The sequence below is a fragment of the Rana temporaria genome, chromosome 3, assembly GCF_905171775.1.
Source record: "Rana temporaria chromosome 3, aRanTem1.1, whole genome shotgun sequence".
Taxonomy (NCBI): Eukaryota; Metazoa; Chordata; class Amphibia; order Anura; family Ranidae; genus Rana; species Rana temporaria.
In genome coordinates, this window is record NC_053491.1 from 195865716 (window position 1) to 195893712 (window position 27997).

At 43.0% G+C, this 27997-nt stretch overlaps 2 protein-coding genes across 18 annotated transcripts in view; one reads left to right on the forward strand and one right to left on the reverse strand.

Annotated features, from left to right (window-relative positions):
- The window catches only part of GRIP1 (glutamate receptor interacting protein 1), a 713137-nt gene extending 711404 nt beyond the window's left edge, over positions 1-1733 (forward strand). For all 16 annotated transcript variants that reach the window (XM_040344055.1, XM_040344049.1, XM_040344050.1 and 13 more), the window contains one exon: positions 179-1733. In XM_040344055.1, the coding sequence (XP_040199989.1) occupies positions 179-415 (237 nt within the window). In that variant the 3' untranslated portion in view covers positions 416-1733. The remainder of the gene's footprint in view (positions 1-178) is intronic.
- A 1814-nt stretch (positions 1734-3547) lies between these two features.
- The window catches only part of HELB (DNA helicase B), a 44985-nt gene continuing 20535 nt past the window's right edge, over positions 3548-27997 (reverse strand). The window contains exons 5-15 of one of the 2 annotated variants that reach the window (XM_040344066.1): positions 25877-26075; positions 24598-24739; positions 24369-24490; positions 18652-18736; positions 12899-12958; positions 11653-11742; positions 11472-11542; positions 11087-11193; positions 10806-10940; positions 5964-6464; positions 3548-5573 (exon numbers count right to left, since the gene is read on the reverse strand). In XM_040344066.1, coding sequence (XP_040200000.1) covers positions 5490-5573; positions 5964-6464; positions 10806-10940; positions 11087-11193; positions 11472-11542; positions 11653-11742; positions 12899-12958; positions 18652-18736; positions 24369-24490; positions 24598-24739; positions 25877-26075 — 1596 coding nt within the window. In that variant the 3' untranslated portion in view covers positions 3548-5489. Of the gene's footprint in view, positions 5574-5963; positions 6465-10805; positions 10941-11086; positions 11194-11452; positions 11543-11652; positions 11743-12898; positions 12959-18651; positions 18737-24368; positions 24491-24597; positions 24740-25876; positions 26076-27997 lie in introns of both variants that reach the window. The other variant, XM_040344065.1, reaches the window with a different exon arrangement.

Below are 27997 nucleotides of genomic sequence, written 5' to 3' on the forward strand. Positions count from 1 at the left end.
GTCGGCAACAATATTTAAGAGTCTCAGTAAGAAAATGTTTCACTTGCCTAGCTTTGTACTGAGCAGTGGGGTCTAAGTTGATAAAAAGTTATATGCATACGTATGGTTTATCACCAAGCATTTAGTACCTAAATATCAAGTATTGTACTATTCATTCTTTCTTTTACAATTACTGCAGGTAAACCACGTCCGTACCAGAGACTTTGACTGCTGCTTGGTTGTCCCATTAATAGCAGAATCTGGAAACAAGCTTGATTTGGTTATTAGCCGGAACCCCATTGCGTCACAGAAGGAGGCACTAGATGTAACAAACCTACCAATAGAGGAATGGACTGATCACAGTGACCCTTTTTCTCAGCAAAGTGGTGGCCGCCTAGCATCTATGGATATGCGAGACTCAACAAATACTTTATAGCAAAATAGTTTCTAGCACAGTGACTTGGTAGCAAAAAACAAACAAACTGGTGCTGTATCCCTGTCCTACAGGTCTGTGCCACTGAATCGCACGGATGTCACTACTATGTGGCTTTACTGTTACACACGGGGAATGTGAACCACTAGGTATCCTGAGGGTACTCTATGCGTCTGAGCCTGGAGTAATATGATTTTTACAGATTCTACTACTACTTTGTGACCACTCAAAATATTAGTGCCATTCCAAGCTTAACCTTGAACAAATATGGGGCTTTTGTGATGTGCAATGAACCTACTGAAATAAAATAAAAAAGTGGCTTATTTTACTACCCATCAACTGGGGCTTTTGAACATTTAGTAAAGTCCCTGTTGGATGGATGGACCTGTGAATATAATTTATAGCTGCTAAGACTTTTAAGCAGGATTTTTACCATGTTTAGGTTGTTTTGTTTTTTTACTCAATCTGACAAGATAACATGTTGTATCCAAACCATCCTCAGCCTTTATGCCAACTCCTGGTATACTGTATTGTGTGTGGTTTAGTCCTGAATGAGCCTCTACCAGATTCTTGCAGTGAATGGTCTCCGTTCCTTTGTATACATGTTTTGCACCCTTAAATCACAGTAAGGCTGAAATAAGCATTATCTTCAAAGTTACACAACTTCAACCTGATGTCAATCACTATATAATTTCAGATTCCTCAGGCCTATTCAGAATCAATGAAAGTTGTCTATAATGCAGACATTTCATCCAAGTTCTGGTGTGTGTGTGTATAATATAAATAAGAGCATTAGCATTGAATGGTTTCCTCTGCCATGTCTCATTGTTTTAGAGGTGTGTACATGTTTAAAGAGCTTTGCCAATTAGTTTATCCCTGGAAGCAATAAAGTGATTCTTATTTTGATTGGAGACTCACCAGCAGCTCTGTGCTCCCTAGCATTGGCATCTGCTGAGTAGAAGAGGATCCAGGAAGCCTCCATCGTGTGTCTATGTAACTGCACTCTACAGTCCTTTGGTATTGTCTAATGGATGTTATTCTTACCTGTGCAAGCCAACACACACTGCCAGTCAAAATACAAAGTATATTACACAAAAATATGGGAGAAAAGGAAATCATTTATCATTTAATTAAATATGTATTTTTGTTTGTAACAAACGAGTATTTAACTGTAAAGTATTTTTGTACAAATTTAATACTTTAATAGCATGGCATTTATTGTCTTATGTATGGTTTTGGGAACTCAAGCTGTTGAAACTTTGTATGGAACAATCATGATGTACAAAATGGAATAAACCATGATATAAAACAAGCAACAATACCAAAGTCTCCTCGTCAGTAAGACTAGCTACTTGACTAAAACAAGCAGTGGGCATTTAGAAACACTCTCATTAGTCAAGAATGGAGCTAGGGCAGAGAGGTGCTTCAAGGGACACTTTTTAAAACAACTGTAATTTTGCACTTTTCCAATATCCTAACTCGCTATGTTGAAAAACATTTCTTCATGAGCCTTGCATCTTTGACAGCAATAGCTCTGACCAATGTTATGTTAAAAACACTAGATTAAAGAGTATTGTGCACAGCCTGTTTTTATAAAGCATTACAAAAGTTTTTCACAAGCTTTATTCAGGTTTCCTTAAGTCTCTCCATGCATGCTCCTGATTGGAATGACCAATAAGGATCTGACTGTAGTTTTAACCACTTGCTTACTGGGCACATAAACCCCCTTCGTTCCCAGGCGAAATCTCAGCGTCCGGCACTGCGTCGCTTTAACTGACAATTGCGCGGTCGTGCGACGTGGCTCCCAAACAAAATTGGCGTCCTTTTTTCCCCACAAATAGAGCTTTCTTTTGGTGGTATTTGATCACCTCTGCGGTTTTTATTTTTTGCGCTATAAACAAAAAAAGAGCAACAATTTAAAAAAAATATATATTTTTTTTACTTGTTGCTATAATAAATATCCCAATTTTTTTTTTAAAAACTATTTTTTTTCTCAGTTAAGGCCGATACGTATCTTTCGACGTATTTTTGTAAAAAAAAAAAAAAAAAAAAAAAAATCGCAATAAGCGACTGGTTTGCGCAAAAGTTATAGCGCCTACAAAATGGGGAACAGAATTATGATTTTTTTTATTATTTTTTTTTTTTACTAGTAATGGCGGCGATCTGCGATTTTTATTGGGACTGGGATATTGCGGCGGACGTATCGGACACTTTTGACACAAATTTGGCGCCATTCACATTTATACAGCGATCAGTGCTATAAAAATGCACGAATTACTGTATAAATGTGACTGGCAGTGAAGGGGTTAACACTAGGGGGTGAGGAAGGGGTTAAATGTGTAGCCTGGGTGTGTTATAACTGTGTGGGGGGAGGGGGGTGACTGGGGGAGGGGACCGATGCTGTGTCTCTATGTACAAGAGACACAGATCGGTCTCCTCTCCTCTGACAGCACGTGGAGCTCTGTGTTTACACACAGAGCTCCACGTCCCTGCTGTCACCTGCCGTGTACCCGGCGGACATCGCGGCCGCCAGGTACACGCATCGGGTCTTCGGCGATGCGTCGGGACAGTTTTTACCCGCCGCGCGCCACCCAGTGGCGCGCGCGGGTAATGCACATAAAGGCCGTTTTTAAACGGCCACTTGGCACTTGAGAGCCGCGCTGCGGACGTATTTCGTCTATAGCGCGGATCTCAAGTGGTTAAAGGGGTTGTAAAGGTTTGTCTTATTTTCTAAATAGGTTCCTTTAAGCTAATGCATAGTTGGTTTACTTACCTTTTCCTTCGATTTTCCGTCTAAAAGTTTTTTTTTTTTCTTTGTCTGAATTTCTCACTTCCTGTTTCTTCCTCAGTAAGCTTTCCACCATCATCCGAGCGGTGGAAAGTCATTTAGAACAGCTTACTGAGGAGGAACAGGAAGTGAGAAATTCAAAGGAAAAAAAACATTTAGAAGGGAAATTTAAGGAAAAGGTAAGTGAGCCAACAATGCACTAGCTTAAAGTAACCTATTTAGAATATAAAAAAACAACCTTTACAAACCCCTTTAAGTGAGTTAAAGGAAGTATGACTGGAGCTTTGGAGAAAAGTGCTTAAAATACGTGTCTGTATTATGCTACTAATTGGTTACTCGATCCCATAATTACAGAAATAGATCAACTGCCATTGCTGAATTGTTTTTAAATGGTCAGGGCAATCTGATCTGGACTACACCACCTAGTGCATTAGTGGGTACTTATCTTGAAAAGGTAGAAATTGTTCATGGAACTCCTAACAACCTCTGTCACCAACACCAATGATCTTTTTAGCTATCAAGGGGGTAATTCTTACTAATGAAGTGTAAGGAGCATTCTTCCCAATAATCACACTAATGTGTCATGAACTTTAGATATAGTAATTTTTAGCAGGGATTCCCCGAGACTGGAATTTCAAGGGTTCCTCTATGTTGAAAAAGGCTGCTTTAAGGTGTTGAAGCGAGAGTGACAGCCCAGACAGCTATAGATTTAAAAACAAAATCAGTTATGGTAGCTCCATAATTATAGCCTCACAGGTTTACTTTAGGACAGGGGGGTCTCCAAACTGTGGCCCTTTGCTAGCCTTTTTTTTTTTCAGCCCTTGGGGCACTATTTGTCCCACTGATACCAACAACGGAGCACTATTTCTTCCACCAATACCAATGATGGGAAAATAATCCTGCTTACTAAATTAGGAAAACTCCTCCTACTATTGACCACCAACCCTGAGGCCATTTTTATTCCCACTGATGCCAGGCCCGAGACATATTCTGCCCCCGCTGGGCACAATCTGGCTTGTCTAAAAACTTTGAAAAGTTTAGAGACCCCTGCTTTTAGGATATTGCTTTTCCTTAAATTTTAATAAAATATCCTTATGAAAATATAATGACAAGTCACAACATGCGACTCATCATTTGTCTATAAAATTAAAGCAGTTCTTTTTAAAGCTGAATTTCTACTACTACAAATAAAACTAATTTTAAACTTTAACATTCAACAAGTGCATAATTGATATAAAAATAAAAAGAAGGACTTAAGAACGTTTTAATGGATGCCTTAGGCTGGCCATACACTATACAATTTTCTTATTTAATTTCCTTTACCTCCAAATATTGTAGTGCAAGGGCCTGCCTGATTGCATACAAATTGAGAGGGTTTAAGTTTGACCTCCTATGATATGGTTTTGGTAAACCTAAAGGAAAGTTCAACAAGAAAATTGTATAGTGTATGGCCAAATTTTCTAGCACATCGAGTGCTTTGGGGGGGGGGGGGGGGAGTGAATCTATCACCATGTTATACTCCTGTACAAAAAAATAAATGTGGTACCTGATTAAGATGCTACACATTCTTATTTGTTGGCTGGCACATTTACACATCCTTCTTCCCATAAATTACCAGAAAGCAGTAGTAACAAATGGCTTTGGCTGCTGCTTCTCTTCTTCAGAACACATGAATTTGAACCATTTCGCTCTATCTCCTTACTAACTGCTTTCTGGTTACAAAGGTGCTCTTGGCTGCATATTTACCCATTTTGCAAAGATGCATTCTGCATCGGAAACAAAAATGGGGGAAAAAAAAGAGGCAACAACATACTCATTAATACCTGAAAAATTCCAGTCAAAGGTGACCCTATCAGCATTACCCAGCTCTCAAACTTTCATAACAAAATGAAAGAAGCCAGGTGGAATATTTTCAGGTGAATTGTGACAGCATCTAATCAGCTTTAGTCATTGTTTGGAGGCAGAACATGACAAACCTAGCTGTTGATAGCGAACATAATGCTGGGTACATACTTATCCCACTGGGTTGGGGGAATAGTGTTTACCAGTCTTAACACTAGCCACTTATATAGTTTTACCTCCTGGTAAGTCATTAAACATTTTCCTACAATATGGAATTTACCACTGACTGCATCACATTTATCAAATAAGACTTCTAATAATCCATCATTAGGGTTTCAAGTAATCCCACATTGCAGTGCAAAGTAAAACTGTCCTGATTTACACATTGTGACAGGAGGATCTGCTTGCTGTAGAAAGGGTATCCGGCGTCTTAAAAGCCGTCTGCCTTCAGTGATCAAAAAGCTGCTTGTTACATGAACTATGTATGCTTAGGTTTTGAAGTCTACTTGAAGGAGAAATTTCTGCCACATTCTGAAAAACAAAAATTGAAGAAAGTCAGATATCATTAATTTTGTATAAAACAAATGTGTCAAATTATGGGGCCATGGCTTACCTCCTTCTTAAACTGCTAGTCGCCTGTTATACTGCTAGTTTGGGTTGCTACCCCAGAACATGAATGTAGATCCACAATTACTACACTGCACACTTGTCCCAGGTCAAAGTATTGAACTTACAGTTCAGCTTTCATTCAAATTGTATATATTTTTATAGCGTCTAAACCCAAAAGATTTAAAGTAGGCTCAAAGGCAATCATACTAATGTTTACAAACCAGCAGTATATACTCTAAATTGTTACCAGTTTAATACTTATAATAATAATAGAAATGTATAGTTCCAACAGACAAAAATAAAAAAAATTACCATGGAGTTTTCAGGCCGATACAGCTTGGAAGGGGTCGTCTCCATGCCATGTACAGGGTTTCCCGCCCTTTTCTGTGAGGAGGACTCCTCCAGCAGACGGCTTTCACGGTTCACTGGAGAGCCTGATGGCGAGGACGACGTGGCCTTATTTGGGGTGGTAGGCACAGAGGAGCATCTGAAGCGAGGAGGAGATTTAAGCTGTGTGTAGGGATGTTCTTGGGAAGAAGACACAGCAGCCTTGTCTTGTGTCATCAGTGGTTTGGTGGAAGCAGATGCACCAGACTGTGGCCAGGCACCCCTATTAGATAAGCTGTCCTTCAGACGCTGCTGGAGCCTAGTTTTTCTTTCACGGGACTTGTTAGCAATTGCTAGATCAAGCTGAGCACTGTTTGCAATGATATATACATGTTTTCGGCCCCGTGTTACAGCAGTGTATACATGCTTCCAGTTCTGTCTACCAGCAGTGCCTAAAACATAGGCAACTGTGTCTTCTTCTGAGCCCTGGAACAAAGAATACAAAAGAACCAACATATAAAAAATAAGTGCTTGAAAACAAAACAATGTTCATATTCTAATGTATCTACTTCCTAAGCAATGAAACCACAAAGCTCCTGGTTATCCCTTGTCTGGACTACTGCGACTCGCTCCTCATTGGCTTACCTTTACAATAGACCATCCCCTCTTCAGTCCATCATAAATACTGCTACCAGACTCATCCACCTTACAAACTGCTCGGTGTCTGCTACCCCTCTCTGCCAATCACCTAATGAATTAAATTCAAAATACTAACAGTAAGTTACAAAGCCACCCACAACTCTTCTCCTAGCTACATCACTAGTCTAATCTCAAAATACCAACCTAATCATCCTCTTTAGACCTCCAGCTCCCTCATCACTTCCTCCCATATTTGCCTCCAGGAGTTCTCCCATCCTCTAGAACATGGGTGCTCAACCTGTGACTCTCCAGCTGTTGCTAAACTACAATTCCCATAATGCCTCAGCCTTTGGGAGACATGCTTGTACCTGTCAGCGGCTTGCAATGCCTCATGGGAATTGTAGTTCCGCAACAGCTGGAGAGCCACAGGTTGAGCACCCATGCTCTAGAATATCCTACCCCAATCTGTCAGACCATCTCCAAATCTATCTACTTTTAGGCGATCCCTGAAAACTTTTCACGTCGGAGAATCCTACCCTATAAAAGTGTCTATAAAGTGTACTTCAACCATAACAGTTTTCATTTTCTCCCTTTTGGTTCAATAAATATATAATTAACAAATCTCTGCAACAAAACCGTGTGAGCCAAAGCTTGCTGATTCTGCCAGAATTATTGAGCAGATAACAGCAGTGGGTAAGAAAAAGTAAAAACATAAAATGCGCCCATCTAAGAATTGTTATGCTAAAATATGCAGCATTTTTATTCTTGGATTTTGATATGCTTCAACTTTTACCTTTTTCAGTCCTTTCATACTAGTCCAACCAGTAAAAATTGCATATTACCTTTTTGGCACGTTTTCTTGTTGCCTGCACTCAAATAGGCAGCGTGTCTGATGCGTTTTTCCATTGATTTCAATGAAGGTACGTTTTCGGCGCACTTTTTAACTACTTAAAGGCCCACCCCATAGCAGTTTTACTGCTTACAGGGTGGCACCTGCGTGCCGAATCAGAGAGATATAGATATATATCTATATATTACAATCATGATCCGGCTCTTCTGGGTAGTGGGCTCGTTCTTGCTGTGATTACATACAGGAGGTACCGCGGACTCAATGTGAGAGGCAGAACAGCAGTCTGCCTATGTAAATGAGGCAGATCGCCACTCTGACAGGAGAGAAGTCATGGATCTTGTGTCTGCAAAAGCACCTTCCACAGTTTAGCAGAACACTGGCTAGGCACACAGTTAACCCTTTGACCCCTGACATTAACCCCTACCTAGCCAGTGTTCAGTGGTGAAAAAAAATGCACCGTCACTGTGCCAAGGTCACTGGTCACCAAAAAATGTCAGTGTCTAAATGTCCACCGCAATATTGAAGTCTTGCTGTAAGTCGCTGATCGCCGCCATTACTAGGAAAATATCCCATCGTTTGTAGACGCTATAATTTTAGCGCAAACCAATGAATATACGCTTATTGGGACGTTTTTTTTTTACCAAAAATATGTACCAGAATACATAGTGCCCTAAATTCATGAAGAAATTCATGTTTTATATAAGAGAGTAAAATTATTTTTTTCAAAATGGTCAGTCTTTTTTGGTTTATAGAAGTAAAAAAAAAAAAAACACGCAGGAGGTAATCAAATATCTCTAAACTAAAGCTCTATTTGTGGGGGGAAAAAAGAGCAAAATTTTATTTGGATACAACGTTGTATGACCAAGAAATTGTCAGTTAAAATAACGTAGTGCCGTATTGTAAAACATGGCCTGATCATGAAGGTGTAAATCTTCCAGGGGTCAAGTGGTTAAACAGACCGAAGATGTAGAATGCAGACCTTTTTTTTAAAAAAAAACGCACTGCACCCACAACACATTACATTCAGTGAAACTCTTGAAACATTTTTATTTTATTTTTTTGCCATTGTAGCAGGGTTAAAAAGTTCAGCAAAAAACACATCAGTGTGAACAGACCCTTTTATATCCTTTTTTTTTTCACGAGAATGCAAATCCTTTTCATATGCAGCACGCCAAAATTCTCAGGTTTGGCGTCTGTCTTACTTCACTGTACAAAAGGAATATGGTCAGCAAAACCGGACAAGCTGCATCAGACAATCCAATGTACCCCAAAAAACACTCAATGTAAAATCCCTTTCTCAATTCATTGACAGACACAGCATTTTCCCATCTTGACCATAGGGTTATATCACCACATACAGGACACTAGGCAGAAAAATAAACTTGGCACCGCGGATGGGGCAGGTGCTGTGTCTGTCAATTTACTCAGAGAAATATATTTTACGGTAACAAATATAATCCAGTTTTCTCTTTAGTTCATTGGCGAACACAGCGTGTTCAAAGCAGTGCCCAACCTGCGAGGGGTGAGAGAAAAAAAAAAAACCAGGCCAACAGGAACACAAGAGCCCAATCAAAATAGACACCCCCAGAGGAAATAGAAACGCTAAACAGCCGCCTGCAAAGCTTTGCGGCCAAAAGACATGTCCGAAGATGCCAGGTCATCCACTTTGTGAAATTTAGGTATGCACAGACAACCCGGTAGCCGTCTTTCAAATTTGAGACCCAGATATCAGATGAGAGAAGACCCAGGAAGTACTAAGCGACCTAGTAGGAGTAGGCTTGAATCACCATCTGTCTAATCCATCTACAAATGGTGGCAGAAGATGCCGCCAGCCCTTTCCTTGGCCCGTCTGTGATCACAAAAAAGGGAATGCGACCTCTGAAGCAGGCGGATAAACCCAAATCGCCCAAACCTCATCCAGGACATGCAGAGCCATTTCCTTAGGATGCAATGGATGAGGACATAGAGAAGGCAGGATAATGTCCTCATTCAAATGAAAAGCAGAGACCACCTTCAGGAGACAAAGAGCACGGACTGAGAACCACCTTGTATACAACCAAATAAGGAAACCTACAGGACAAGGCCACCTTATGAGAGCGTAAGCAAGGAAATCTCTCTAATATTTTCAAAGGGAGGTCGTTGAAGAACAGAGAGAGCCATACTCCGATTCCCAAGACGGCAATAAGGAGTGCACTGGAGGCACCACATGCTGACCTCCTTGAACTAAGGTACAGAGCAAAGAGTGCATGCATGGCTAGGAGACATTGAAAGAAAAGCAACAGGACCAGAAATCTGGCCCTTCTTCTCAGTGCCCTATTGCAGAAAGGCCAATATCCTATCTACCATAAAAGAATGCGGATGAACACCCGCAGCCTTCACACCACAAGATGGATGCCTTTCCGATGCAATGGTAGATCTTCCTAGATATAGAATTTTGTGCTTTCAGCATGGTAGGTATAACAGACTCGGACAGTCCAATGTCCTTGAGAACTTGGCTTTCAATAACCAAGCTGTTAAAGCAGGGTTGAAGATCAGTCCTTGAGACAGAAGATTACCAGGATGACTGGAATGCCTTTGGCCTCTATCCTTCACAATAGGCAGGGTAGAAGGTTGAGACGAGGGAATGCGTATATGAGACGATACTGAGTCCATGATACCACCAGCGCATCTGTGGCATCCGCAAAAGGATCCCTCGTCCTGGCCAGGAATCTTGGCACCTCCCTGTTGAACCAAGACGTTGGGAGATCTATGTCCGGCGTGCCCCACCGGAGACAGAGGAGGACATGTCTGCACACTTGACCATCTTGGTAGCCCAGGGGCGTTTGAGTAACCCCCCCCCCCTCCCCACTGCAGGGGCCTTGAAGGGCTTGGAACCCTTGTCTGCAGATCCAGTGGAGACTAAAAAGCTTCTTCTGTGCAGAAAAGGAGGGGCAGCATTTGTGATGCATTTCCTCACCCCATCTGGACTGCGGAAGAGAGGTACTCTAGATAAAGCGTATAAGTCTTTCTGACCAAGACCAACTGGACAAATGTTATAAAGTCCAACTATGCACTGCACTTTAATTGCAAACCAACAGCTGGAAGCAGGTCCCAACCTCCTTATTGTAATGGATGTATAGAAATACAAATTAACTTTCATAAAAACGGCACTTTACCATGATGCAATCAAGGGTGAAGATGTTCCTGTGGAATATCTTCAGGCTCACATGATATACTGAAATGCTGAATAACATTTGTAAGGAGTAATCAAATAAAAGGGCAACTTAATCACTAGTGTTATATATAGTATGTTTAAACTACATTGCTATTTATTATTGATAAAGTTTTATACCACATACCTGGAATGTGTGAATGGTCCTGGCCCACGCATAATTTAAACCACTGCGACTTCTAAGGGCTTTATAGTTCAGTGTGTACTCTCTCTCCTCTCCATCAGATAAGGTTAATTCTCGGATTTTCTCTTTTTCTACATCCTGTAGCAAATCAAAAGAGTAATATATTTTAAAACTTCTTTATCTTTAGCTTCATACTGCACCCAGGTGACCAAACCACGGCAATACATGACTACCACAGAAACATCTATAACCAGTTTAAAAATACGGGTATTTATATTACTTACATCAGTTATATAAAATATTTCCCCATTACAGATGCGCTCATCATCTGCACACTTCTCCTGGCTTTGTGTCATATGGTCAGTATTATTCTCGTCTGAACATTGTGACCTTGGGTTGACCATAATAAAAAAAAAAAACTGTTAGCATATAGCAATAATGAATACACCAAGCAGTAGAATGCATTGCTCGGTAGACAGGAGCCAAGTTTAAAGGTTGGTTAAATAGCTTTCTTTACCTTAGTGCAGTCCTCCTTCACTTAAGGACATTTAAAAGCAAAGGTAAGTGAAGGAGGACTGCACTAAGGTAAAGGAAGCTATTTAGGGTTTTTTTTTACCTTTGCAACCCCTTTAAGCACTTAAACAACATACCTGGATAGAAAACTGATATTGTTTGTGCAGCAGACTATGTCATCGCTTTGATTCGTGGGGTCATTTTCATTCTGGTCTGCACATCTTGTCCTTAGAAACAGCAGAGCAACACACTGTTAGCACAAAGCAATGATGCTACCAGGCATCAGAATGCATTGGCCACCACTCAGGAGCCAAGTTCAGGCAAAGCAACCTCCTACCTGGATCTGGTCAGAAGATCTTTGACATAGGCGTTTTTAGTGCAGCAGACTTTGTCACTACATCTAAAATCATATCTGTTCCTGGAATTCCTGAGGAGTAACAACACCAGGTTATTGTTTTCTTACAAAAAGATGGAGAGAGAGAGAGAGATAGAGATGCAATCAATTAAAGCCCAACTCCATCTTCCAAAACTGAAAAAAAACAGGAATTTCTAACCAAAGCCAAGCACACACTATTCGTTTTTTTTAAATCTTCAACTATCAGGCTGAATGGAGGGGAAAGAAAAAAAAACAAACACACACACACACAACCAGATTCCTGCATCCATACAAGTGAGGTGGATGAAGGAATCCTCCCCACTGTGCTCTGACAGCGGGGACTCCCCACCCGATCAAAATACACTCAAAAGGCTGCGCCATTGGCTGCAGACCACTGATTAAAGAAAGTTTGCCAGAAGTCAATCCAATGACTGGATTCTGTTGCACAGGAAGGGCCACACACATATATCAAAACTTAGCTGGTCCCTGCTGAACTGGCTGAAATTTGATCCATGTGTACCCGACTTAAAGGGGAGGTTCACCCTAATCTACAACATAAGCTATAACACCCAGGCTCAGGCCGTTTTTGCACAAATCGTTTTTTTTTTAATTTAAAACCGATTCCATACCTTTGTTCTGACTATGTCAGCTGCCACTTCCTGGTTGGGATCCCGCGGGAGTGGGCGTGTCCCTTCGTCGCTGCATTGTTTCCTGGGATTACTCTGCAGGGTCTCGTGACACTGCAGAGGATGAGAATCTTTTGGCTGCAGCATGATTAGTTCAGTTGTGTGTCAGCACAATGGGGCGGGTCATTATGACGCCGGCCGTTGCGATGGCAACTGAGCAGTGTTGACGGCGCGGCTCGCCGTCAACACTGCACATGCGCGGGATAGAGCGGTGAATGCATCCCGGAAGAAAGTCCTGTGGGGCTTCAGACTGTCAGCACATAAGATGGAAACGTCCATCTCTAATTTATATAAAATATATATTTATGGCAATTCGTTATGCAGGCGCATACAACAGCAGGACGGGTGAGTAAACGATTGCATGTAGTAAAAGCGGGTGAAAGGCTTTTTAAAAAAAAAAAAACGTAATTAGGGGGAACCACCGCTTTAAACTTGAATCATCTGCCCAAGCCAACCACCAGACTGGCTATAAATACTGAATACAAGTCTAGAGAGAAGAGAACACCAAGTTACATACTTACTTCATTGTATGTCCTGAGTAGTGTGTGCAGCACAGCTCATTTATCAGTAAACAATCCTTCCTAAAATGAAAAAAAAAAAAAAGTACATAAATTTAAACCATAATGCCAAGTACATACACAGAATACAGGTACATTAATGAAACAGGTTGCCTAAAAGTGATGAAGCAAGTGAAATTTAGTAAAAAAATAAAAATCTGCCACGCTTTTCTTTCACATCGCAGTGATCGCACTATTGAATAAAGAAAAGGTTTTCAACGAAATTGCGGTACATAAGATTCGTGTTCTAAACTAAACAGGCCATCACTGAGTTCTGGTAAAAATATGGGCAATGCTCAGATTGCAAAATGGTGATGTCTTCCACACAAGAGTCAGAGGATGTGTGGACATGTTTAGGGTGTATTCACACACTGGGGGTTCCCACAAATTAGATGCAAGTAGGCAGCCCCACTGAAAGCAAAGCTCTTGCAGCCAAATCACTTCCACTTGCATGTAAAATTTATTTATTTATATATTTCAGCTACTTATTTAGCGCAGTCAATTTACGCAGCACTTTACATATACATTGTACATTCACATCAGTCCCTGCCCTCAAGGAGCTTACAACCTAAGGTCCCTAACACACATTTATATGTAATAGCTTGTGTAATGATCACATGTGAGTCATTGGCGCTGGACGCAGACCTTAGGGCTGCACCCTCAGCGCCAAACCAGACTTCCAAGATTTTGATTATCTACTTCAATACTGGGCACTTTCCCTCTTTTCCTTCCCAAGCCAATTTTCAGCTCTGTCGCACTTTGAATGAAAATTGTGCGATCATGCAACACTACACATTGTTTTTTTCTTTACTGATGTGCAGTGATAAAACTGCACCGACGATCAGTGTAAGCAATGTACTGACCGCCTTGCCGGTTATTGGCTCTCCTTTCCTCACACAGACACAGTGCGTGAGGAAAGGAATGCCGATAACCGGCAAGTCTGTTAACATGTGATCAGTGGTGATTGGACACAGCTGATCACAAGGTAAAGCGCTGCTGTGATTGGCTCTTTACCCCGATCCGAAGAACCCAGCGGACACAGAGCGTGTCCAATGCGCTCCCCAGGGGGCAGGGTTCTGGAAGGACGCCCTCCCAGAACTGAAAGTGCTATAGCCATCTTTCATCTATAGCACGATACTGAAGTGGATAAGTCTGGACTGATGCTGAAAAAGATGGACAGGAAGGAAGGATACACTTTTTGAAGAGCATTGCCGCTGACTACCAGCAGTTGACTGTTTAAATAAAGCCTTTTAATATTTCCAAAAAACAAACAAACTAGGTCTTACTGCAATGCAGATAGATCATGGCTGGTGAGATTGGACAGCAGGGTTTCCCAAAAACATCACAGTATCCTGCCTCAGTACTCCTCTAAAGAGACTTCTGTCAGGCCTCGTACACACGACAGAGTTTCTCGGCAGAATTCACCGAGAAAATCGGTCAAAACCCGGATTCTGCCGAGAAACTCTGTCGTCTGTACAGTTTTGGCTCGATGGAGCCGCCGAGGAACTCGACGAGAAAATAGAGAACATGTTCTCTATTTTCTCGTTGTTCTATGGGAGAAGGCGGCCCGCCGAGCTCCTCGGCGGCTTCATCCCAAAACTCGACGAGGAACTCGACGTGCCAAGCACGTCGAGTTCCTCTGTCGTGTGTACGGGGCCTCATGATGCATTGCAAACAGTGGGTTGGCTCACTGCACATGTGATGCTGAGCCGCGATGATAAGAAGAACTTAAATCAAACGGGTGGACGGGAGGGAGGGCTACATGTTGGTAGATGTCTCCATCCACCTTGTTCGAGTGGATGGAAAATGCGTTTGTTTTTTTCCCCTCCCATTCAGCCCACTGAAAAACTGCCTACCAATGGCTAGCATTACTCACTGACGTGTGTTATTTTAACCCTAAGCTATTGAGCTCTGTAAACAAAGGAGAAAACCTGTTGGCTAAACTAAAAATGCAAAATAGGAGTGTGCACTATTTATCAGTTGTAGGACATTTGAGTACCACACATGCCGAAGCAAACAAATACTGTATTTATTGGCGTATAACACTCACTTTATTACCCTGAAAATAGAGAGTAAACTGTGCCCGCCTGTTATACTCTTAAAGTTAGGGTGCGAGTTATACTCCTGTGCGTATTATACGATGATATATACAGTATATACTTTTGGTATGTGTAGCATGACCTGCTCCTCCCCTGCAGGTCTTTGGCTGTATTTACAAGCAATTCCCAGCTGTCATTTCACAGAAATATTTTTGTTCCATTATGACAACAATATTTGTCCCTCCCGTGACAATTTTATTGCTTGCTGATCCTGCCAGTGGATCTAATATTTTTAAATTAAATTTAGCAAAGTGATAACACTGTTCATTCTACAATGATGTCACCCAGCTTTGGTGTCACCCTGTAGACAGTGTAGTAGGACCATATCATGAAATGAGTGGGCCAGTGTGCAAAATAAAAAAAGTGGGCATTACGAAAAAGAATGTGGCACACCGCAGCTAAATGTGGGCGTGGCTTAAATTGCGCTCCATATTGGTGTTGGCTTAAAGGGGGTGTGGTTTAATAGAGTCTGAGATACAGAATTCAGTAATGTTAAATAGGGAATATACAGTGCAGAGTGTACGGTGGTGAGTATTCTGTGCAGGAGAGGAGTATGGAGTGTATGGTTGTGGGTAGTATGTGCAGAAGAGGAGTGCAGAGTTTTTTTTTTTATATTTTTACAATTTTGTTAAATTATTTTTTACAATTGTATTTTTTGTTTTTTTTACAATGATTGGGGGTTGGGGGTAGTGGACCGTGTCAGTAGAGCTGTGGAAGATGTCAGTAGTTTTTTGTTTTTAATATTTTATCTATTATTTACAATATTGTTTATATATTGACAGACCCCTGACATCTCCCCTTTGGGAAAGGGACTGAGGGCACAGATTTCCCCAGTCCCTTTCTCAGCAGCCTCAGCACTGAAAATGAATGGAGAGGAGACAGAGGCTACCATTCGTTCATAAACTGAAGAAGAGTAAACACAGGTTACTCTGCTCAGTTATTACAGGACACAGGAGTGATCAGTAGCAAATCACTCACTGTGACCAATTCAGAAAAGGAAAGGGCCGGGGGGGGGGGGCCGAGGAGGAGGGGGACAGAGGGAGGAGGACAGAGAGGGGGTCAGAGGAGAAGCTGGAAGAGCACACGCGGGGCAGAGGAGGATGACACAGAGGGGGGTCAGAGGAGGGGCTGGAGGAGAACACGCGGGGCAGAGGAGGATGACATAGAGGGGGGTCGGAGGAGCACACATGGGGCAGAGAAGGAGCAAGAGAGACAGCTGCAAGCACAGATCTCCCTGCATGGCTTTTCAGTTGACAGCCGCAGGTGAGATAGGAGAAGTGTCTGTCAGCTGAAAAGCCATGCAGGGAGATCTGTGCTTACAGCTGTCCCTCCCGCTGCACTGATCAACCCTGGCTATGAACCAGCGGACCATACATGTGAGCAGGGTGGTGTCACAGTAGCCCCCCCTCGGGGGGCCCGCGTGCAGTGAACACACTGCATCGATGGATGATAGGCCACTGCAGCGTAGCCTTAGATCACCATGTAGTTTTAGATGGATTTTAAGCAAGAGAAACAAATTAAAGGCCAGCTAGTTACAGCAACGGTAAAACATATTTTTTTAAAAGATGGTTGTAAACCCTTACATATACCCAGTTAACTTACTAGTTTTAGGCGATACACAAAGATGAAAGAAACCCTCCTACATAAAAGTTGTACTTATTTATCTGCAGTCACCCTTCTGTAGATTGCTCTAGAGACACACAGATCGAAGGATTTTTTTTATGAGCTCTAGCAGCAGGGAGAGAGGATCTGACATCTAACACACTGCAGAGCGCAGAGTCCCCCGATATCTGACAACTAATTGGAAGAGAGGAACACCCCCCCCCCCCTTATCACAGGCTTGTGGAAAACTACACAGAAATAACTCTGAGTCACCTACTGTGTGCTGGAGAGGGGAAGGAAAACTTGGTTTGAACATAAAAGAGAGAAACACGAGTGAAATTAATAGGGTTGTCCCGATACCGATACTAGTATCGGTATCGGGACCGATTCCGAGTTTTTTCGGCGGTAGTCAGACGCCGATACCCCGCCCCGATACACAAATAGAATACTTAACCCGCGCCGCCGAACGCCGCCACCGGAGCCGCAATTCGCCGCTGCGATCCGCCGCCGTTACGCCGCTGACTGTGTAATACGGGCGGGAACATTACAGCTTTGAATAGCTGTAATGATTTGCGCCACGCATAGACACTCCCCCTTGCTCGGGTGAACTGTCCAATCCCGAGCGAGGGGGAGTGTCTATACACGCAGCGTGGCGCCAATCAAAAGCTATTCAAAGCTGTAATGTTCCTGGCCGGCCGTAGTACACAGTCGGCGGTAGCAGGTAAGCGGGCCATGGCTGCAGATGGGGGGAGACATACACGGCTGGATGGGGGGAGACACACACGGCTGTATGGGGGGAGACACACACGGCTGTATGGGGGGTGACACGGCTGCATGGGGGGTGACACACACGGCTGGATGGGGGGTGACACGGCTGCATGGGGGGTGACACACACGGCTGGATGGGGGGAGACACGGCTGCATGGGGGGTGACAATGGCTGCATGGGGGGATACATTGCTGGATGGGGGGTGACAATGGCTGCATGGGGGGTGACAATGGCTGCATGGGGGGTGACAATGGCTGCATGGGGGGTGACAATGGCTGCATGGGGGGGTGACAATGGCTGCATGGGGGGGTGACAATGGCTGCATGGGGGGTGACAATGGCTGCATGGGGGGTGACAATGGCTGCATGGGGGGTGACAATGGCTGCATGGGGGGTGACAATGGCTGCATGGGGGGTGACAATGGCTGCATGGGGGTATACATTGCTGGATGGGGGGTGACAATGGCTGGATGGGGGGATACATTGCTGCATGGGGGGAGACAATGGCTGGATGGGGGGATACATGGCTGCATGGGGGGAGACAATGGCTGGATGGGGGGGGAGACAATGGCTGGATGGGGGGAGACAATGGCTGGATGGGGGGAGACAATGGCTGGATGGGGGGAGACAATGGCTGGATGGGGGGAGACAATGGCTGCATGGGGGGAGACAATGGCTGCATGGGGGGAGACAATGGCTGCATGGGGGGAGACAATGGCTGCATGGGGGGAGACAATGGCTGCATGGGGGGGATACATGGCTGCATGGGGGGAGACAATGGCTGCATGGGGGGAGACAATGGCTGCATGGGGGGGATACATGGCTGCATGGGGGGAGACAATGGCTGGATGGGGGGATACATGGCTGCATCTGTGGGGGGACATCGCTGCATTTGGGGACACATTTTAAAAAAAGTATCGGTATTCGGTATCGGCGACTACTTGAAAAAAAGTATCGGTACTCGTACTCAGTCCTAAAAAAGTGGTATCGGGACAACCCTAGAAATTAATAAATAAAAAGGAATTCATAATGAAAGTACCATTGATAAAAAAAATAAAAAATAAATAAATAAATAAAATTAAAAAAAAAACGTATTCACCCCATACAGTTACCAGAACTCAAATATGTTTTGCTATAGTGGTCATTATTATATGCAGAAGAATTTATTTTTTCCAAAATTACAATTTTGAGTCCTGACCATAATAAAGAAAATACAATTGTGTATAACGAAGATCACTTAATAACTTACCTCCTAAATGCAATGAACTGAGAGTGTTTATCATCCTGCAGTCCTGGGCTGTTCTCAATCAATGCTTTTATAGCTGTAATTAAATCTGTGATTGACAAAGTAAATTGAATTTACCAGCAGACAGGGTATTAAATATCCGAATAAAATGCATACTGGTTTCATGCCATAAAAATCAATCAGAGGAAGAAAGAATAAAACACATAATGACCAACTGACTTATCAACTGCCAGAGAAAGCAAAGTCTCTAAAATGTAATGGTCTTGAATATATATTTGAAATATCTTAACCAAGAGTCACAAGATATTTCACGCCTTAAAGCGGACCTTCAGTCATTTTTTTTCAACTTTCCATCTATTAAATCTTCTGCTCGTGTTGTTTTAACTTTGGATAGTAAAAAAAAATAATTCTGCCAGTAAATACCTTATACAGCCCACTTCCTGTTTCTTGTCTGGTCATTAGCCTAGGCTTATGACATCATGCACAGCTCTCTCCCTCACTCTTGTGAGAGTTTGCCAGGAAGGGAGTGGGGACAAGTCAGAGGGCCAATGAGAGCTGTGTAAATCCAGGAAGTGAACAGGCAGCAGCTTCAGCTGCCCACAGTTAAAATGGATGCAGCCAGACTCAGGACTCAGTGGAGGGAGATTTCTGCAGCATATTTGGGAAGTACAGAAATACAGCATACATAAAATATGCAAAGAGGTTGGAGGGAAGCTCCAGAATGAAAAATATGTTTTTATTACAAATTATGTGAGCAGACTGCAGGTCTAAGATTACCTGGGATCACAGAAAAAGGGGTTGTGCAATGCTGGTTATCAGAAGACATCTAGGAGGGAAAAACGTGCCTAAATATTGAAGCAAAAGTGTGTTTTGTTGTTTTATCTTTTAACTAGTTCAGCTCTTTGGACACAAGAGGTGTGGAGGGTGAAGCACAAGCCGTTGGCAGTAGTAGCCATCACCTTGTACCAGTTTTCCTCAGCCAGGTCCCAACTGTAAAGTAACCTGATGGCTGAATAGCAGCCAATCACTTTCACAGTGCAGGGGGTGTGGTTCCGCCCCACGCGTGGTTCCCGGACCCTCCCACCCTCACTTGAAGCCTGGAACCACATCAGTTTCAAAATAACGGGTGGGAGGAGATCTCCGCTGCCCAGAAAGAAAAGCGACAATGATTTAGTCACCTCCAATTTCAAAGGGGTCATTCACTGGCTGGTACAGCGAGGGAAACATGTATGTAACAAAGCAGATCTCTTGCTCTGTAAAATGCAGGGAGACATTGGGGTCTATTAAACCCCCAATGTCTCCATAAAGAGTACATGTCACCTGTCCAATGCCATCACATGGGGGGGTTTGTTATCCCCTTGTGATAGCAGTAAAGTTAACCACTTCCATACAGGGCACTTATACACCTTCCCGCCCAGACCAATTTTTAGACTCCATTCACACCTAGGCGTATTTACGCCCGACGCTGAAATACGCTGGAGGGGTGATTAACATTGTCGGCTATGGAGATGGTTCACATCTCCACGCCGAACACCGAAACGCCTGAAGCTCAAAACAAGTCCCGGACCCTTTTTTTCAGGCGGCTTTCGGCATAGCCGACAATGTAAAATCACCCCTCCGGCGTATTGTAGGCTAAAAAACTACGCGTTTTGTCACGGCAAATCGCGGGACAAAATGCTGTAATTTGTCACGGCAAATCGCGCTACAATACGCCGCGTTCAGGTTTGAATGCAGCCTTAGCTTTCAGCGCTGTTGCACTTTGAATGACAATTGCGCGGTCATGCTACACTGTACCCAAACTACATTTTTATCATTTTGTACCCACAAATAGAGCTTTTTTTGGTGGTATTTGATCACCTCTGGGATATTTATTTTCTGCAAAAAAAATAAAAAAATTACTGAAAATGTAGAAAAAAAAAAAAAAAAGAAAATTTTTTTTTTGTTTCTGTTATAAAACATTGTAAATAAGTATGTTTTCTCCTTCACTGATGGGCACTGATGGTAGTGCACTGACAAGCACTGATAAGGCGGCACTGATGGGCACCGAGGAGGTGGCACGGATGGGCACCGATAGGCGGCACGGACGAGCACAGATATGCGGCACAGATAGGCGGCACAGATGGGCACAAATGGGCACTATCGTATGCGTTGTACTAATGGATGCCAATCAGTGCCAAACAATGCCTGCCAATCAGTGATGCCCATTTTGGGCACTGATTGGCATCCATTGCGGCACTGATTGGCAACCATTTTTTGTGTCATTGTCATCCCTGGTGGTCTAGGGTGGCATACCTTTTTTTTTGCACCACCTATGTGAGGTATCACCGTGAACGTCAGAGTAAAAGCAATAATTCTATCACCAGAGCTCACAGTTGACGCTAAACGGATGAGCTGTAAAGGATTTTAGCCCTTTCACTGCCAGAGCCGTTTTAGCATTTTTTTTTGCTTACATGTTTAAAAATTTGTTTAAAGGCCTGAAGATTACAGGACATTATATATTTTCTGGACACCTATAGAGAATAAAATAGTCATAGTTCCAAATTTTTTTTCTTCCCCCACACGATAATACTGCACAGGTCAAGGAAATGCAAAATTTCAGTAAAAATAAATAAAAATACACTAAAAGTTAATTGCAGGCCATACAAGCATAATAGGATTTCCCAAATTTGTGGTAAAATATAAAAGATCAGGTTGCACCGAGTAAATAGATACCAATATGTCAAACCTTGAATTTAAATGCACCTGTGAAATGGCGACAAACTTCAATACCCTATACTTTCCACAGGCCACACTTTAAAAGCCCCCTACAGGGCATCAGTTTAGCGTTAATGGGGAGCCAACTAGAAATATTGCTCTTACTCGGGCGTGCACAGCGATATGCAACGTGCATCGCAACCAAAGTTTTCATGCACAAGTTCCCCTGTTGCATTAGTTTATGTTTGTATGTGCGTATATTTAGGGGGGGGGGCGCTCAAAAATTTGTGAGGGGGGGTGTGCTTAGGTGTAACTTTAATTACTTAGAACTAACTTTTTTTACTTACTTACAATGGATGTAAACCCTCACATATACCCAGTAAAGTGGAGAGCCTCCGATGATACACAGGGATGAAACCAATCTCCCTACATAAGTTTTACATGTATATCTGCTGTCTTCAGCTTTATATATTCTTTAGAAAGTTCAGATGTGTTAGATTTTCTCTTCCTGTTAAGCACTGCAGTGTAGTCTGGGCACACAGCCAAGATAGCCGATTGGAGGAAAGGCACACACCCCCTCTCCACATAGGTAGAGACTTTCAGAGCTGTTCCTTAAATAGTTCAGCTTTCTGCCAATTTATAGCATCCTCCCCAACACAAAACTCAGGCTGGTTTTATCTCAGTTGATGGAGAACTTGTCAGAAGTTATCAGGCCGATAACAGAAGAACGGAGCAGGAGACAACTATGGGACATAGCGGTTGATTTACTAAAGGCAAATCCACTTTGCACTACAAGTGCCCTTGGAAGTGCAGTCACTTTAGATCTGAAATGAGGAGAAGCTCTGCTGATTTAACACCCAATCATGTACAAGCAAAAATGCTGTTTATTTTCCATGCACATCCCCCTCAGATCTACAGCGACTGCACTTCCAAGTGCATTTGCAGTGAGTGCACTTGTAGTGCAAAGTAGATTTACCTTCAGTAAATAAACCCCATAGTGTTATGGAGAGAGAAGACAAAATCACTGAAAATATATGTACCCAGCCCAAATTACATGAACCTGGTTTACATCCACTAACTTTTTTTGTTTTTCCCCCATCACAAAGGAGACAAAAAAGTCACAATTTTTTTGGTGACAGGTTCTCTTTAAGGAGACATTTGGGATCTAAAAGACCCTGGATGTCTCCCCTGTGCTCCACGGAATGAAGATCGCAGATCCCATTGCATTTTTCATTCTTTACCAGCCACGCTGGCCAGGGACACTGACCGAGTAAGGCAACAAGAGCAAACGTATGTCCGCTCAGCTCCCTACCACCCACCCCATGGCATTCGCTGTGCTGGTCCCGGCAAGCAAAGCCTGGGATACATGGGGGGAGGGCGCAATCAGCAGTTGCAGTAGCAGACCTCTTGCCTCTTTAGCATCACTCTATGTCCTGGTGTACTGTCTGACTAAGGAGCCTACAGTGCTAAAATCAGTCTGTTGGCTTTCGCAGTTGGGAGCATGTGCAGCCATGTCAATGTAGTAGATAAGTTAGCTGAGATCCACGCAGGGTTGTTTTGCAAAGTAGGCTTTGCATAGCTCGTACGATACCAGCCCATCACTTCAGATATACGGCCATAAGAAGTGGTTGAGTGCACAATCCACAATCTGTTCACAAAGTTTACAACCTTTCAATTTGTTATACAAAACTTTTATTGTAGCAGGGTGACAGCGGGTTGATATGCTGTCAGTATCATGATGATTAAATCATTTATTATGCCCTTTATTTATATTATTTTGTAATATATAGTGAAATAAAGCAACTCGCCATAATGCAGAATCAATGGAAGCCTAGAGCTGGTTTTTCTGCAACTAGACTGACAACTATAGAGTCTGCCACCAGATGCAGCTTGGTCAGGATTTTCTCTGTGCAGTCAAACCTATCTGTATTTGTAGTTGTAGTTGTAGTTGCTGACTATCCCCAGTGCTACCGCGTCAGACAGCCAGACAAATTCTCACGACCGGTAAACCTAGATCCTATGAAATCCTAATGTCGTATTCTAATGCTGCGGCACTGTGGCTCGGTTTCCTTCAGCCATGCTATTTCTTGTTATTTCTATTGGGTTTGATTGTTTATTATGCGAGTCAAGCTGGGCATTGCATAAAGATGAGAATTCCCCCATACTCTCCCAGCTCTTGGACTTGGACAGAGATGGGATCAGTGTAGATGCTGCCATTAGTGTAAGCGCAGGCATCATTCTCCCAAGGTGATAGAGGCAGATCTACTCGGTTGTCAACCTTGCCCTGGATTTTGCAGGGTTTTTTTTCCTGGAAGGATGGTGGATGAGCCAGAGGAGATGGTGGGACCTGCAGAGCCCTGTCGAGCCAATATTGTGCAAATATTACAGCTGCTGTTCTGATTAGTATGTTTGGCACTGGCAGCATTGAGAGAGCAGCTGATGGCGCCATTTTGTTGTAGCCCGCATCCAGCAGCAGGAAAGAAAGTGCAGAACTCTTGCTGCAGAGGCTGCTCTTTCCTTTTGCGGCTGGGAGCAGGGCCTGGGGATAAAAAAAAAGTGCAACCACAAGGCAGGAGGAAGCCATGGAAAGCCCTGGTAATACCTGCAGTCTCTGGTGCCTGTAGAGAGCCGTGTCAAAACACAGAAATCTTCCAATGCGATAGACACTGGGCTCCAAGGGGTGCCCGAGCCAAACAGGCCATGGACCGGTCCAGGGGTTGGGGCCCCCTGCTCTAAAGTTGACATTGTAGGGTGTTATAAATGCTATATCTCCACAAATCAGCCATGTATACAAAAAAAGAAAACATTCCTTATTCTCAAGAGGAGAATGGGTATGTAGCTTTAAAATGTATTTTAATGCTGCCTGGAGATGAGCTTTAAGGTCCTAAATGTTTAGGATTTAGAACCACTTCAAGGAGGTTCAGCACCACTGAGTAGCACTTCTTCAGAACAGTAGCTCCCATAAGTGGTCCCTTGCTTACAAAATCCAATTAGTGACAGTTCCCATTCCTAAACACACTGCTTACCAGTTTCATGAGCCAAAGAAACCAGAATGCATTTCTTCTCCTCACTAGGCATCTCAGCAGGTTTTGTATTCCCATCAAAATGTAGCACAGCATCAAAGTCCATACATTGCTGATTAGAGATGCTTGAGAAAAATGCATGATTAATATTCTGCAGAATAGTTATCAGCTCAATGCACAACAGACATTTATATAAAAACACACACACACATATTCGCCTTCGGGCTCTTACTGTGTTGCATTCTCCACAATGAGCTGCGACTCTGCTCTGTGATTTGTCTTGAGCTCAATTGCCCAGTTCATGCCTTTAAAAGTAGCAAATATATCGGCCAACAAGTTTCCTGGCTCTATACTGGGCAACTGACGGACATCACCTACAATAAAAAAATGATGTGTGCAATTACACATCTGTTCATGAATGTTTTCTTCTTTTTTTACTTTATAAAATGCAAAGTGAGTTACATTATGATTAGCAGAATACATTAAATATTAAAGGGGTTGTAAAGGTAAAAAAAAAAATATCCCCCCAAGTAGCTTCCTTTACCTTAGTGCAGTCCTCCTTCACTTACCTCATCCTTCCATTTTGCTTTTAAATGTCCCAATTTCTTCTGAGAAATCCTCACTTCCTGTTCTTCTCCCTGGTGTGGAGAAAGTCTCTTGAGGGGGGGAGGGGGCGAGCAGCAGAGTCAGGACGCCCACTAACACACAGCTCCTTTTTCTGCAACGTAGAGAGCGTCCTGACTCTCCTGCTTGCCCCCTCAAAAGAGGGGGCGAGCACGACACTCCACACCAGGGAGAAAGCCTTGCATTACTGTGTGGAGTTACAGACAGAACAGGAAGTGAGGATTTCTCAGAAGAAATAAGGACATTTAAAAGCAAAATGGAAGGATAAGGTAAGTGAAGAAGGAGGACTGCACTGAGGTAAAGGAAGCTATTTAGGGGATTTTTTTTTTACCTTTACAACCCCTTTAACAATCCAAACAGTTTTGCTTCATTTCTAACACACTTAGCCACCTAAGGCAGTCCCATAGATGATTCCACCACGGGTAGAAGGAAATCATTTGATTACCCCATCAACAGTCGGGGGGGGGGGGGGGCGGGGGGCGCAAGTTGGGGTGGAGGAACTTGACTGCACAATCTGGACCTCCACCTGATAGAACACCTTTAGGATGAATTAGACCAGAGACTGAGCCAAGCCTTCTCGTCCACATCAGTTCCTGACCTCACAAATGCGCTTCTGGCAGAATGGTCAAACATTCCCATAGACACACTCCTAAACCTTGTGGAGTGTGTCTTGCAACCCCGACTGTTGATGGGGTAATCAAGCCATTTCCTTTCCTTCTACCCGTGGTAGAAGGAACAAAAAAAGTAATCTGAACAAATCCATGAATGAAGAAATGATAAGAAAACAATATTCATTCCCTTTAAAATGGTCAAAAAAAAAATTTACTTGCAATTATTTTTTTTTGCTTTTTATAAGAAAAGTAAATTCTCAAAGTGTTCACACCTACCAAGAATCACCAACTTTTCCAGCCTGGCATGGGTACATAGCAATTTCAAAACAGCGCTGAATATTCGAATAGATACCAGACTGCCCTCATCAACCACCAGTACTTCTACTTCGTGGAATTTCCATGGACTTTTATGCTCCTCACCACTCTCTTCTTTTTTCCTCTGCTGCGTTTTCCAAGCTGAATAGCTGCATGTAATCTAAAAAATACAGGCAAGAGAGATTCAGAACATAAAAACAAACACACACACACACACGTAAATAGACAAGAATGCCTCTACTTGCGTGGGCCACTCAAATATTATAGGCAAAAATTCACCCAAGCTCTACCGCACATTTGTAGGATGATGAGCTGAATAACGGTGCTCAGGCCATTGTGTCCCATAAGCATCAAAATTGCAAAAAAAGTAAGCCGGCAACTCGATTGTGCTCCAATAAAGATTTAAGAAGAAGCAAACAGCAGTGCGACATCAAAGCGCTAACATGTTTCGGCAAAAGCCTTCCTCGTAGCATACAGATTTACAATAAAATCAAGTTTATATAGGAAAAGTATCCATTCCCCCAGAAAAGGGGGCGGTACAATCCAATTAAAAAATCAATTAACCATTAAAATCATGTGAGGTTGGTAGAACCAGAGAGAAAAGGGGAAGGAAAATGGAAACAGACTGAAAACATGTTAGCATTTTGATGCCGCGCTGCCGTTTGTGCTTAACCACTTCAGCCCCGGACCATATTGCTAGTCAATGACCGGGCCACTTTTTGCGATTCTGCAATGTGTCGCTTTAACTGACAATTGCGCGGTCGTGCGACGTGGCTCCCAAACAAAATTGGCGTCCTTTTTTCCCCACAAATAGAGCTTTCTTTCGGTGGTATTTGATCACCTCTGCAGTTTTTATTTTTTGTGCTATAAACAAAAATAGAGCAAGAATTTTGAAAAAAATATATTTTTTACTTTTTGCTGTAATAAATATCCCCAAAAATATATATAAAAAAACAATTTTTTTCCTCAGTTTAGGCAGATACGTATTCTAAATTTTTTTTTTTTTAATGAAAAATAACACGCAATAAAGCGTTTGATTGGTTTGCGCAAAAGTTATAGCGTCTACAAAATAGGGCATAGTTTTATGGCATTTTTATTAACATTTTTTTTTTGCACTAGTAATGGCGGCGATCTGCAATCTTTATCAGTACTGCGATATTATGGCAGACACTTCGGACACTTTTGACACATTTTTGGGACCATTGGCATTTTTATAGCGATCAGTGCTATAAAAATGCATGGATTACTATAAAAATGCCACTGGCAGGGAATGGGTTAACACTAGGGGGCGAGGAAGGGGTTAATAATATTCCCTGGGTGTGTTCTAACTGAAGGGGGGGGGTGGGACTGACTTGGAGAAATGACTGATCGCTGTTCATACATTGTATGAACAGACAATCAGGCATTTCTCCCCCTGACAGGACTGGGAGCTGTGTGGTTACACACACAGCTCCCGGTTCTCGCTCTGTAACGAGCAATCGGGGGTGCCCGGCGGTGATCTCGCACGTGCGTTGGGACCAGGGGCGAGCGGGGGGCGCGCCTCTATTGGCTGAATCGCGAGATTGATGTAATATTAGAATTGCGGCGGCTGGTCGGCAAGCGGTTAATAAAAGATTTCTTTTTGCAAATGTTATAGGCTCTTTCTTTCCTGTTCCATTCCTAACCCGAATGGAAGCTTCACACTTTGCTGCCCTCCTAAGACTGGGGGAATTCTGGACAAACTGCAACAATATTTCTGGTCCTGCCCACTGCTGAAGCCCTTCTGGGCGGAGGTCAGGAAGATATCGCAGAAGTTCACTGAACGCCAGATCCCAGACGACCCAGCATACCTCCTGCTACACGCTAACACCTATCCCACACGCGTATACAAGAAATCGGTTGTCCGACACCTTTTAGACGCCGCCAAAGCGTGCATCCCCGCTTGCTGGAAATCCCCACACCCACCGACGGTAGCAATGTGGCTCCGGAGGGTCGATGACATCAATAGAATGGAGGATCTTATCCTCACAGACCGTGATAGGCAGGAGTCATATAAAAAGACTTGGCAGTTATGGAATGTGTTTACCTACTCAGATGAAGGAC